The sequence below is a fragment of the Helianthus annuus genome, unplaced genomic scaffold (assembly GCF_002127325.2).
Source record: "Helianthus annuus cultivar XRQ/B unplaced genomic scaffold, HanXRQr2.0-SUNRISE HanXRQChr00c035, whole genome shotgun sequence".
Lineage (NCBI taxonomy): Eukaryota > Viridiplantae > Streptophyta > Magnoliopsida > Asterales > Asteraceae > Helianthus > Helianthus annuus.
This window is the reverse complement of record NW_023395551.1, coordinates 1,853-16,058: the sequence shown is the minus strand read 5'-3', so window position 1 is coordinate 16,058 and position 14,206 is coordinate 1,853. Positions and strand designations below refer to the sequence as shown.

At 37.5% G+C, this 14,206-nt stretch overlaps 1 protein-coding gene across 4 annotated transcripts; it reads left to right on the top strand.

Annotated features, from left to right (window-relative positions):
• Positions 1-2,761: 2,761 nt before the first annotated feature.
• LOC110926662 (abscisic-aldehyde oxidase) lies at positions 2,762-13,382 on the top strand. 4 transcript variants are annotated; one of them, XR_004887708.1, is made up of 11 exons: positions 2,763-3,065; positions 4,201-5,835; positions 6,653-6,903; positions 6,977-7,186; positions 7,950-8,168; positions 8,808-9,869; positions 10,600-10,698; positions 10,790-10,979; positions 11,055-11,283; positions 12,169-12,351; positions 12,916-13,382. XR_004887708.1 is itself a non-coding variant. In XM_022170389.2 (10 exons), exons 1-9 carry the CDS (start codon positions 2,912-2,914, stop codon positions 11,270-11,272), a joined length of 4,038 nt encoding a protein of 1,345 aa, XP_022026081.1. In that variant the 5' UTR covers positions 2,762-2,911; the 3' UTR covers positions 11,273-11,283; positions 12,203-12,470. The 4 variants fall into 4 exon arrangements, 2 of the variants coding, with proteins under 2 accessions (XP_022026081.1, XP_022026080.1); XR_004887709.1 differs by having other exon boundaries at positions 12,907-13,382; XM_022170389.2 differs by lacking the exon at positions 12,916-13,382 and having other exon boundaries at positions 2,762-3,065; positions 12,203-12,470.
• Positions 13,383-14,206: the final 824 nt, after the last annotated feature.

Below are 14,206 nucleotides of genomic sequence, written 5' to 3'. Positions count from 1 at the left end.
ACCGGCGTTGCCCTTTGGAGGCTTGGAGTTTCTCATGGGCGTGGGGGCATATGCTCCTTGAGTTTGGCTTGACTTTTTTATGTTAACAAATGATAGGGTGACATGTAGTGTGATGAAAACGCCCTTTGTCCTTGCTCACTATCCTATGGTTTTAGGGTTTTGGAGGGCAAAACCCTCTCTGCTTACGTAACAGACACCTAGCAGAAAACGACTCATTACCTTTGTCCATCACACCAAATAGCCTTAGTCACCTATGTTTTATATGTTTGAGCATAAATGCTCTACATACATTAATTATTTTTGCTAGGCTATAAATTCGTATCAACCATGCTTAAAAATAAGCGTCTTCTTTTTGAGCGGTCAACTAGAGATTTGAGTAAGATAGACTGATAAAGTCACAATACACATAAAATAACTTTTTTTAAATAGGAATTTCTAGATTTTTTAAATAAATACGTGAAGATTAGAAAAAATTACACCGTTGGTCATTGTGGTTTCTGTCAAATTTCAATGTCGGATACTAATAGTTTTTTGTTGCAAAATCATGTATTAACTTTCTAATTTGTCACAATGTTGAGTACTAAGGCCAAACCTTATTAACTTTTTTTGTTAAGTCTTACTAAAATGACTAAAATGTCATTTAATAACGAGAGAGTCTATTTTTTAATTAATTATATTTGACTAATAATTTAAAGTAATGTTTTCTGTTTTATTTATATTTTTTATAAAATTAAATGGATTTGAAGTTTATTATTTATAAACTTTAACTTTATATATAATCATATGCTAGTTAAATAAACTTTTTAGCTTAATCTAAATAATAAACCAAGTTAAGATTTATAAATATAACTAAAACAAATTTCTGATCTAGGAATATAACAGTTTTGTAAGTTTAAATAAATATGGGAGTTTTGTTCTATATGATAAAAAAAAACAAATAGCATGTAATATCCGTGCCAGTTTACGATGTTATGTACAAGAATTGCATCATTGGATTCTGGTATGTCGACGCGACTCCGACCAGTTGTAGAGAGGAAATTGGCTGTGAAATTGTGTGGGAATGAGGTCGCATTGGGTTAAGAGGCGTATATTTATCCTCGAATTGAAGATATAACGGATCGAGAGGATGATGGGATTTTGGAGTTAAACGGGTTAACGAATAAGCATAATATGCAGTTTATATGTGACACAAACGAGTTGTTAGTTTTAATTATGATGGAGATAAACATTAACAAAAAAACGAGTTAACGAACAATTTTTACGGATTCCATACAACCGCAAATCTGGCGACTTTACCGGAGAAGACCCCCCCCCCCTGAAAGGTGGCCTTTCTGTTTGGTTGATTTTACAAGTTTGATTATTTAACACATATAGTCCCTTCGGTTTCTAAGTTTTACAAAATGACTAAAAATTTTAATTATTAAAGGGCATTTTAGTAAGGCTTAACAAAAAAGCTAACAAGGTTTGGCCTTAGTGCTCAACATTGTGACAAATTAGAACAATAATGCTTGATTTTGCAACAAAAAAACTATTAAACCCGACATTAAAATTTGACAGGAATCACAAGGACCAACGATGTAATTTTTTTCTCTTGATTATAACTACACCACTTGCCATCACGATGTCCCATTGGAAACACGTAAAATATCTTACATTAGATCATCCGTAGTGGGGCAGTATTTGTGCGTTTTTGCCTCAAAAACGCCCCACCACGCCCAGACACCACCCCCAGGGGCTTTTTTTTTTGCCCAAATTGCTTTTGGCGTTGCTTTTTCCACGCCCAGCTTCATTCCTTTTCTCCAATCACCTTGATCTTACCTTTTGTTTGTCCAATGAGATTATTTGATTTTTTTTATTTAATTTTATTACAAACATAACGCCCCACAAGTCCACATCCCCACTACACCTATTTTAGAAAACGCCTCATAATACCCAATTCCTGACTGGGCTGCCACATGACGCAAAACGCCCAAAGGTAAAGACATTACCACTACACATAATCTTAGAACATTTTTCAAATCATCATGTTAAAACGCCCATTTATAATGATCATAAGTTACGATTCAAAAAATCAAAGCATAAATAAGATAACAACAAAGCTTTGCTTACCAAAAAATGACAAGATTTTATTAATATAATACGTGTTTAAAAACCTGCCACATTAACACTAGCCAGAATATCATAACCCTCATGTAACATAAATAAATCTCACAACATCCTAGAATTATCTAGTCAAGCATCAACTACCATAGTCTAAATTAAAAAAAAAAACATAAACATAAAAAAAATACTAAAAGTATCAATAATCTCTAGATCAAGTAGTGAAAGATTTGCATTTCTTTTGTGAGATGCAGGTTTAACTTCCACTTGATGCAGAGTGAGGCACTGGTGGGTAATGACAGAAGACCTAGAGAAATCTGGGTTCGATCCTTGAGCCAAACGAGTTTTACCGGTAATTTTACCGTCATGCTTACGGGTGAGTGGGTTATCAGGTTTTCCCCTGAATTGGTTGCGGACTTGGTTTACTCTTGAAATACTCCGTTTGATCCAGTGGATGTCCTGAAAGTGTTCAGAATTCATTCTGTTAGACGTTAAAAAATAGTAAAAGTTTTATAATTTTCTAGATCTAGTGATGTAACTTCAACAAAAAGCCACTAGATATTTTATTTCCCCATCGTTGTTATCATGATTCTTTCATTTAGCCCTTTATACGGGCATTTGTTCTTATCTTAGAGTCGGTTGCCTATACGTATATTTTACAATGTGAACATATACACATAAAGTTAACTTTTTTAAAACAAGATTCGCAAAAGTCGAAGACTTTTAGGTAGTAGTTACACATCACTCACATTCCTCACTTTCCGTACTCAGATTTGCTTCACTTCACCGACTCTTCTTCCCCACAACAACAATGGAAGATACCCAACTTATATCCACACAAAGATTGGTGTTTGCTGTGAATGGTGAGCGTTTTGAGCTCTCTGAAGTGGACCCTTCAACCACTCTGCTTCAGTTCTTGCGGTCTCATACTCGTTTCAAGAGTGTTAAGCTTGGTTGCGGTGAAGGTTTGATTTTGATTCTGTTTGTTTTATGCTTTTGTGTCTGATTTGATGATTTTATCACAAGGTGTTTGATGAAATGACTAAGTGAACTTTTCATTTGAGTTTTGTAGTGTAGATGTGAGAAATTGTCATTTGGGATGTGATAATTATAAGTGGTAGTAATTATGATCATTGTTAAAAAAATGGATCGGCTTAAATTGGTTAACGGGTCAATTTGGTTCGGCTCAAATAGGTCAACGGGTCAAAACTGGTACATTATAAAAGTGGCAACTTAAGAAGGGTTTAAAAAGGGTTTAAATTAGTAGATGTGATTATTATAGGTGGTAATCATGCCCCATTATTCAAAAGATGGGTTGACTTGGGCAAAAGTAAGTTGTTTATGGGTTTATTTGGATCACCTCAAATTAGTCAACGGGTCAAAACGGGTACATTATAAACCTGTTAACTTATAGAGCGTTTAAGTTAGTAGATATGGGAATTCATCATTTGGGATGTAATATTTATAGGTGGTAATCATCATGACCCATTATTCAAAAACGGGTTATTTTGGTTAAAGTAAATTGTATATGGGTTTATTTTTAGGGAAATTTACGAAAATGTCATTTGACCAACATTCTTTACGAAAATGTCACGTTCATGCGTCCGTGGACAGACTCCTCCACATGGGAGGAGTCTGTGTGTCACCTTGAAGAGTCCATGAACGAGGAGCTGACACGTGTCCTTTCAAATGTTGAAGAGTCCATCCGCGACGCATCCCATGCCTCCCCCGACGCATCCCATGCCCTCCCCGACGCATCCCATGCCTCCCCGACGCATCCCATACCCTCCCCGACGCATCCCTTGCATCCGGACGCATCCCATGTGGAGGAGTCCCGTTCACAGACGCATGAACGTGACATTTTCGTAAAGAACGTTGGTCAAATGACATTTTCGTAAATTTCCCTTATTTTTATCCGCTCAAAGTAGTCAACGGGTCAAAACGGGAAACTATTATAAACTTGTTAACTTAAAAACAGTGTCTAAATGAGTTGGTACTTGGTACCACATGATCTTTACTAACAATGTTGTTCATTTTCGTTTTTTGAGACATTTCATGTCAATTTGAAGCTTTTGCATATTATGAATTTTCCAATTGTAGGTGGTTGTGGAGCTTGTAATGTTTTACTGTCCAAGTTCAATCCCAAGCTCAAACAAGTCGAAGATTACACAATCAGTTCATGTCTCACACTTCTTTGCAGCATAAACGCGTGTTCAATCACATCAACCGAAGGTCTCGGCAACATCAAAGACGGGTTTCATCCCATTCACGAACGTTTCGCTGGTTTCCACGCGTCTCAATGCGGTTTCTGCACCCCTGGGATGTGCATGTCACTCTTTTCCGCGCTCGTTAACTCAGAAAAAACTCATCGGCCCGAACCCGCTCTCGGTTTCTCCAAACTCACCGTCTCCGAAGCCGAAAAATCGATTTCCGGTAATCTATGTCGATGCACGGGTTACCGTCCGATCGCTGACGTATGCAAAAGTTTCGCAGCCGATGTCGATATGGAAGATTTGGGACTTAACTCATTCCGTAAAAATGATACCAAACTTCATAAACTGCCATTCTATGATTCGAAACAGATAACTACGTATCCCGAGTTCTTGAAAAACGAATACGAATCGACAACAGTTTTAAATAATCGAAACAAGTCTTGGTATAGTCCACGTTCGATAGAGGAACTCACGAGTTTGGTGGAATACAACTCTGCTGACAACGGTGTAATGGTAAAACTAGTTGCTGGTAATACTGGAGCCGGTTATTATAAGGAAACCGATCAGTATGACACGTACATTGACCTTCGGTTTATTCCGGAACTTTCCACAATCAAGAAAGCCGGCTCGCATATTGAAGTCGGAGCGACTGTTTCGATCTCAAAATTAATCTTGGCTTTAAACGAAGAAATAAATGATGATACGGTGTTCAAGAAAATCGCATCCCATTTGGAGAAAATTGGTTCTGAATCCATCCGGAATGTAGCGAGTATAGGCGGAAATTTGGTAATGGCGCAAAGAAAGAATTTTCCTTCCGATATTGCTACGGTACTTCTTGCGGTGAAGTCGAAAGTTACCATCTTGACGGGGGTAAAAAAGGAAATTCTTACACTTGAGGAGTTTCTTGAAAAGCCTGCATTAGATTCAAGAACCGTGCTTTTGAGTGTGTTCGTTCCGTACCCGAAACCAACCAAAAACGGATACTCGGAAAAAGCGAACGCTAAAGTTATATTTCAAACTTATCGTGCTTCTTCACGTCCTCTTGGAAACGCATTAGCTTATTTAAACGCTGCGTTTTTGGCTGAAACGTCTGTATGTGATAGAGGCGTTAGAATTAACAGTGTTCGTCTTGCTTTTGGTTCTTTTGGCGTTAAACACGCGATAAGCGCAAGCACAGTTGAAAACTATCTTGTTGGGAAAATGTTAAGTGTTGATGTGATATATGAAGCGGTTAAATTAATAAGGTTTGCGGTTTCTCCTGAAAGTGGGACGTCACATTCCGCTTATCGGTCAAGCTTGGCGGTTGGTTTTCTGTTTGACTTTCTCTGGCCGATAGTTGAAGCTGATGGTTGCGTGCGTACATCGACTTGTAATTCTTACGGAATTACGTCAAGAATGGCGTTTGATCGTTCTGAAACGACGACATTGTTGTCATCGGCAAAGCAGGTGATAGAATCGAGCAGCGAACATTATCCTGTTGGTGAAGCGATTGTAAAGTCTGGTTCTGCAATCCAAGCTTCGGGTGCGTATAACGCAATACAACCAATAACTTACGGGTCGAGCGGATTGGGTAACAGGTCAAAATGGGTTCAGCTTGCTTGTGGTATGGGCCAAATCGGTTTGGCCACAAGCATTTTTTTGTTCAATAATTTTTATTTAACTAAGACTATTTAGGACAATAAAAGTCTATTTTTTTTAATTAGAGTTAACTGCCATTTTCGCCCATGTGGTTTATCTAATTATGCCAGTCTAGGCCAAATTTCAAATTTGTACCATTTCCATCCCTGACATTCTTGAGACATGCCAATTCCGTCAAAAACTTAACGTCTATTAAAACCTGCCGTTTAATGAAGGGTATAAACGTCATTTTACCTTTTTTATATAGCTTTTTTCTTAAACCCTAGCAGATCCCACCCCTTTTAATCCCCTTTTCCCTCCATTGTGAACCCTAATTCACTTTCGTCCTCGTCGTTTTCATAAAAAAAATTTGGAAAATGACGGTTGTATCCTTCATTAAACAGTTGCTTTTAACAGCGTTTGTTTTTTGGACGGACCTGACATGTTTCAAGTATGTCAGGGACGGAAATGGTACAAACCACAGGTACGAAAATGGCAGTTATCTCTTTTAGTTAAGCCTATTTAGGAAGTTGTAAGCATTAAAAATACAAGTTGGCTGACGTTCAACCCGTTTGACTTGTTCTTTAGTTAGTTTTCTGTTTGATCTGTTAAGAGATAAACCATAACCCAAATCGACCCGTTCACAAGCAAACGGTTCGAATTTTTCCACCTGGAAGTCAACGCGTGATCTGCTCATCGCCGAAGTGACCTTAATCATGCAGGTGAAGCGATATTTGTAGATGACATTCCTTCACCGTTGAACTGCCTTCACGGAGCATTTATCTACAGCACCAAACCGTTGGCACGGGTAAAGCGTATTAAATTAAACTCCAAAAAAGACGTACATTCCGTCGTTACATTTCAAGATATTCCAAAAGGAGGTGATAATATAGGATCCAAGACCCTTTTCGGTCCGGAACCGTTATTTGCCGATGAACTTACTCAGTGTGCAGGCCAGCGTATAGCGTTTGCGGTATTTTAGTTCTTTCAAAGATCTTATTTTGTGTAAATGTAAAGAATTATGCTTAAAGGAATGCATATGTTAGGTTGCAAATACACAAAAGATTGCTGATGTGCTAGCCGATACAGCCATGGTTGATTATGATATGGAAGACTTGGAACCACCTATATTAACCGTTGAACAGGCGGTCGAGAAATCGAGTTTTTTTGAAATACCGTCATTCTTATATCCGTCACATGTTGGTGATTTCTCCAAGGGAATGGCTGAATCTGAACACCAAATCCACTCTGCTGAGGTATTATTACTATATATAACAAAATAGGGTGTCTTAGCAATAGTGGCCAAGACACAACCATTTTTATTAATTGTTTTTCTTTGTAAAATTTACAATAATGCCATTAACACTTTTTTTTAGTGCATCGGTATTTACACTCCCTGATCTTTAACAAATGTATCATACGGCCGCTTGACTTTGGTAATGACATGTATAGCCCCTCAACTTAAATTAGGTTTCTTTTTTCAGTTTTAGTTATTTACGCTTACACTTTATTATATTTGAGGGGGTGTGCTTATTTTTATGTTCGTTTTCGGGTGGTCTACGTTTTGACATAAATTTTGTTAGGAACGAGTCGGGTCATAAATAATACGTTTTCACTAGGCGGTATAAATTCGAGTTACTTTACATTTTGACTCCACCGCAACGCGCGATACCATTCTCTAATTAAAAAAAACTATTTTCTTATATGCTTATTTTTTGGTACATTTCGGGTATAAATCCAAGTTGGTTTACGTTTTGACGTAACTTTTCTCGATAACGATTCAGGTCAAATATAATACGTTTTCGTGTTTATTTTTATGTCCGATTTCATTTAGTCTACGTTTTGACATAAATTTTGTTCGGAAACGAGTCAGGTTATAAATTTGGGTTACTTTAAGTTTCGACACTGCGGCAACGCGCGGCGGTGGGTCAAAATACTAGTTTTAACTAAAAGTTGTAATCTTTTTTGTGGGTGTTTTTTTCGTTTAATCTTGTTTGTTAATTTGTACTTGCTATCCAGATTCAACTTCCGTCACAATACTATTTCTATATGGAAACGCAAACCGCATTAGCTGTCCCAGATGAAGACAACTGCATGGTGGTGTATAGTTCCATTCAGGTCCCTGAATATGCGCAAAGTGTCATAGCACGGTGTCTTAACGTTCCCGAACATAACGTTCGTGTGATTACTAGAAGGGTTGGTGGCGGTTTTGGTGGCAAGGCTCTTAAAGCTATGCCCGTGAGTATCAATTATCTTAGTAAAATGCACGGATGGTCCCTGTGGTTTACCAGAATTTTGGATTTGGTCCCTGGCTTTCCAAAAGTACACGGACGGTCCCTGTGGTTTACCATAATTTTGGATTTGGTTCCTGGCTTTCCAAAAGTACACGGACAGTCCCTGTGGTTTACCAGACTTTTGGATTTGGTCCCTGGCTTTCCAAAAGTACACGGATGGTCCCTGTGGTTTACCAGAATTTTGGATTTGGTCCCTGGCTTTCCAAAAGTACACGTATGGTCCCTGTGGTTTACCAGAATTTTGGATTTGGTCCCTGGCTTTCCAACAGTACACGGATGGTTCCTGTGGTTTGCACTTTGTAACGCATTTAGTCCCCAACTTTTTCCAAAAGTACATGGATGTCTCTGTGATTTGCACTTTGTAACGCATTTAGTCGCTAACTTGGACCTACTAAAACCATTGGTTGGGGACTAAATGCGTTACAAAGTGCAAACCATAGGGACCATCCGTGTACTTTTGGAAAGCGAAGGACCAAATCCAAATTTTGGTAAACTACAAGGACCATCCGTGTACTTTACTCTTATTTATATTACCAACTTTTCGTTATAATTTTGCATGCGGAAACTGACAATGACAACATAGGTTGCGACAGCATGTGCGCTTGCAGCATACAGATTACGCCGTCCTGTGCGAACGTACACGAACCGGAAAACCGACATGATAATGGCAGGAGGAAGACATCCCATGAAGATAAAATACACCATCGGGTTCAAATCAAACGGAAAGATCACAGCCCTACATCTTGATATTCTAATAAACGCCGGTATGTCACCCGATATTAGCCCCGTGTTACCATGGAACATGTTGTGTGCACTAAAAAAATACAATTTCGGTGCATTATCATTCGACTTTAAAGTATGTAAAACGAACCATTCTAGTAAATCCGCAATGCGGGCCCCAGGAGAAGTGCAAGCATCTTTTATCGCCGAAGCGGTTATAGAACACATCGCGAGTTATCTTTCGTTAGATGCCGGTCTTGTCAGGGAAATGAACTTTCATAGTTATGATAGTCTTCGGTTATTTTATGGCGTTGGTGCCGGTGAGCCTTTAGAGTATACTTTACCAACCATATGGGATAAGTTAATGAAATCCTCAAACTTTGACTATAGAGTTGAAACCGTCAACACGTTTAATAAAAACAATTTATGGCGAAAAAAGGGTATTTCTCGGATTCCCATTTTGCACGAGGTGTCGTTGAGGCCGACACCTGGCAAAGTGAGTATATTACGGGATGGTTCGGTTGTGGTGGAAGTCGGTGGTATTGAGTTGGGTCAAGGGCTATGGACCAAGGTTAAACAAATGACCGCTTATTGTCTAAGTGCGGTTCAGTGTGACGGAACTGATACGCTCTTGGACAAGGTTCGGGTCATACAAGCGGACACTTTGAGTATGGTTCAAGGTGGGTTCACTGCCGGAAGTACAACTTCCGAAGCGAGTTGCGAAGCGGTCAGACTTTGTTGCAGCGTTTTGGTTGAAAGACTCGTTTCGTTGAAGGAAAAGCTAAAAGAACAATCGGGTTCGGTCGATTGGGATTTACTTATTATGCAGGCGAATATGTACTCGATAAATTTATCTGCAAGTTCATTTTTTGTACCGGAGTTTACGTCTATGAGATACATTAACTATGGAGCTGCAGTTAGTGAGGCAAGTTTGATGGGCAGTATAATTTAGTTTAGAGTAAAATGCCATTTTCGTCCCTGAGGTTTGACCAGATTTGCGACTTTCGTCCGAAGGTTTGTTTTTCCGCATCTGGATCTAAAAGGTTTGAAATCTTGCCATTTCCATCCGGCTCGTTAACTCCATCCATTTTTCTCAGTTAAGTCAGGGGTATTTTCGTCTTTTTTGTTAACTTAAAGGGCAATTTGATCTTTTTCACGTAATTTACAAGCATTTGACATAATGTACAAGTATTTAAAATACCGAATTTCCCTTTTAAGTTAACAAAAAAGAGGAAAATACCCGACTTGACGGAAAAAAATGGATGGAAGTTAACTCCATCCATTTTTCTCAGTTAAGTCAAGGGTATTTTCGTCTTTTTTGTTAACTTAAAGGGCAATTCAATCTTTTTCACTTTATGTACAAGCATTTAGCATAATGTACAAGTATTTAAAATACCGAATTTCCCTTTAAGTTAGAAAAAAAGAGGAAAATACCCGACTTAACGGAAAAAAATGGATGGAATTAACGAGTCGGATGAAAATGGCAAGATTTCAAACCTTTTGGATCTAGATGCGGAAAAACAAACCTTCGGATGAAAGTCGCAAAACTGGTCAAACCTCTTGGGATGAAAATGACATTTTACTCTTGGTTTGCATATCATTTTAAACTTTAAATGCATTCCTCGTAATTTGACCGTTTTGTGGGGGAAAAACAGGTGGAAGTAAATCTTCTGACCGGAGAGACCAAAATCTTGCAAACCGACATCGTATATGATTGTGGACAGAGCTTGAATCCCGCCGTGGATTTGGGACAGGTTTGTGTTCATGATGATCAGTTAACGATAACGATTCACGTTATCGAGGGGTATTTTTGTAATTTAACTGGAATATGACGGTTTCTTACAGATCGAAGGGGCTTTCGTACAAGGGATCGGGTTTTTCATGCTTGAAGAATATCTTACAAATTCCGATGGCATGGTGGTTGTGGATGGCACATGGACGTACAAGATACCGACGATCGACACCATACCTAAACAACTAAACGTGCAAATACTAAACAGCGGGCATCATAAAAAGCGCGTGCTATCTTCAAAAGGTATTATTAAAAGAATTCAAACGGATAAAGTATAAACTACCGTATTTTTTACGATATTGTTGTTGTGACATGCAGCTTCGGGTGAGCCACCGTTACTTCTTGCGGCTTCGGTTCATTGTGCGACTAGAGCCGCCATTAAAGAAGCGAGAAAGCAACTGTGTTCTTGGAAGCGGTTAGATGGTTCTGATCCGATGTTTCAGTTAGATGTTCCTGCTACCATGCCGGTGGTGAAAACGCTTTGTGGGCTCGATAACGTCGAGTTTTACCTTCAGAGTTTGTTGTCTAGTTCATGAAAATGAAAATGGTATGTGTTTTCTACTATGCCTTTTGGGTTTAATGAAGAAGTTGATGATGGTTATCTAGGGGTGCCAACGAGCCAAGCCCGAATAGGCTAGAACTCGGCTCGTGGGTAGCATTTCAAGCTTGAGCTTGGCTCGGGATTGGCTAGTTTAATATTTATTAATTAATAATTAAATTAAATTTATTAATTTTTATAAATTTAGAGGTAGGTTAACGTACAAGACCACCTTATTGGCTTATTGTGTGATGCGTACACGAGCATCTCAACTGCACATCTTATCTAATCCAGGCCTTTAATTGAACGCGGTAGCACAATAGTATACTTTGCATAAGTACGCACTTCATATACATAATTATGCACGTTATTTGCATAATTACGCATGGGCTGGGTTAATTCCTAATTACGCACGTTATTTGCATACAAATGGGTTGGGTTAACCCTAATTACGCACGTTGTATTGGTGGTCGCACAATTTTTTTTTTTTGGTAACGAAATATAGCGATTTTTTTATAAAAAAATATTTAAAAAAAAAATTGTGTGTTTTTTAGCTATTTTTAGGTATTTTGGTTGTGTTCACATTGGTTCTCGCGGTTCTCGCAATAAAGGGTGGTTCCTAACGGATCCTTCTCCTAATCAGTTATATCAATTTTATAAATATTTATTACTATTTTGCGAGTATATTTAATATATTAAATAAACATTATATAAATATGATACCCTTGTTTAGGCTCGCGAGCAAGCTTGAGCTCGGGCCCGTTTACTAAACAGGCTTATTTTTAGGCTCAAGCTCAATTAAGCTCGGCTCGTTGCAAGCTTTTTTCGAGCCGATCTCGAGTAGCTCGGCTCATTTACACCCCTAGTTATTATCTTGATGATGATGATGATCAGGTAAGGATGTTGATATTGATCTTGTTGCTTTAAGACATGGGATTTGCCATGGAGAAGAGGTATTGATGATGGGAAATGAACTCAATGAGAACTGATGAGTTCAACAATCATCAATGGAAGAATGGTCAAGATCAAACTGGTCAATCGCTTCTAGTGACATAAGCAAGTTTAATTTAGTTTTAAGTAAGTTATACACATATTATATGTATACCCCTTGTGTTATTGTGTAATAAATTTGAAACCACAAACCAATTATTTGTTGGGAATAATTTCATAAATGATAATGAATAAATTTGTATTTTTTTTTGGTTGAGAAGGCAAAGAGTTGAAAGAGTTCTTTATTTTAATTACTTGTCACATTAAGGGGCTGTTTGTTTACCTCTTAATGGTTCAGATCTCTTACTGGTTCAACACTTAATGGTTCAGACTGTTTGTTTCACGAGCAGATGTCTGAATGGTTAAGATTAATCCAAAGTCTGAATGGTTAAAGATTTGTAATCTTAATTGGTCAGACATTTGCCTCTGAACGGTTAAGCATTATACAGGCTCTTAGTGGTTCAGACCTCTTACTAGTTCAGCACTTAATGGTTCAGACCTCTTACTGATTCAGCACTTAACATTCAGATGTTGCCAAACAACCTCTAAAACAAGTTGAAACATAAATTGGTATATGGGTGTGGATCTTACTATTAGATCCATTACCTAGATACTAAAAATTTTGATAAAATAACTTTATAGTTCATGCAGGTGTGCCATGACAGTGATTATGGGTGATGGACGTAATGTGATGCTTTGATGGCGGAGACATAAATGAGTCAAGCCATTGCATTAAGTTCTATTATATATTGTTGGTTGAGACGAACGTCACCCACGGTCTAAAGGAGCATTGGTTCGTCAAATGTAATTCAAAGGGGGTGGCGACTGGTGGAATTGCAATTTAGAACCAGTTTGCGGTTGTTTGGTTCATGGTCGCACTTAAAAAGGTTAGCGTCGGTTTGGAGGTTTGCAACATTCTCAGAATGTCTCGTATTTGTGATGACGGGCTCTGGATGGCTAGTGTGATGGTCCGAGTTCCGGTTGGGCAAATGTGGCTTAGACACATAAGTTGATTTAGATTGTCACATTGGTTCATTCAGGGATTGGTTGCCAAAAAAAAAAAAAAAAAACCCGGCAGCTGCGACAAAAGAAAAAAAAAACTAAACCTTCAATCTTCATTTCATCTATACTTCTATTTCTAAGCAAAAATTTTAGCTCAAGTTTAGTTTTGATTATTAACTGAACCAAATCGAACAGAAAACCGACAAACTAATCGAATAAACTGAACTGATTAATCGAAAATCATTTGGTTAATAAAATAGATTAACCGATGACTTAAGTTTGATTGAGGATAATAACCAAACCAAACCAAATTGTGCACACCCCTAGTTAAAATGGTATAAACGGTTAAAAATCAAAACAGACTAGTTATGAGGAAAAGGCGGGAAAAATATTAAGAAAACTAATTATTAAAAGATTAAAGCATTACTTCAAAAAAAAAAAAAAAGTTCAATGCAAACTCAAATGAAAAAAAAAACAAAAACTTTTTTGGTGCTCAGGGCGGTATCCCATCCCATCAAAAAGAAACTGTAAACCGAATCATAACCGAAAAACCTAGCCGAATCAGTGTTCAGCTTGGTTTTTAACCGAAACCGAATTGTGAATTTGGTGTTTGGTTTTACATTTTTTTATTTGGTTTATTTAGTTATCCGAATAAACCGTTTAACTAATTAGTTATTAAATAAAAATAATAATATTTTTTACGAATAAACCGTTTAACTAATTAGTTATTAAATAAAAATAATAATATTTTTTAAACCATATAAAATTTATTAGCCCAAATACTAAATTTCTATAATGTTTGTGTTTGAACTTTTGTGTTTTTATGTAAGACTATTTTTCGAATTTGTTTGTTTTATTTTTATAATATGTCATGTGGTTTAATTATTTGGTTTATATTAGTTGCCAGACTTGCTATTCTAAACACAAACATGAATATAAT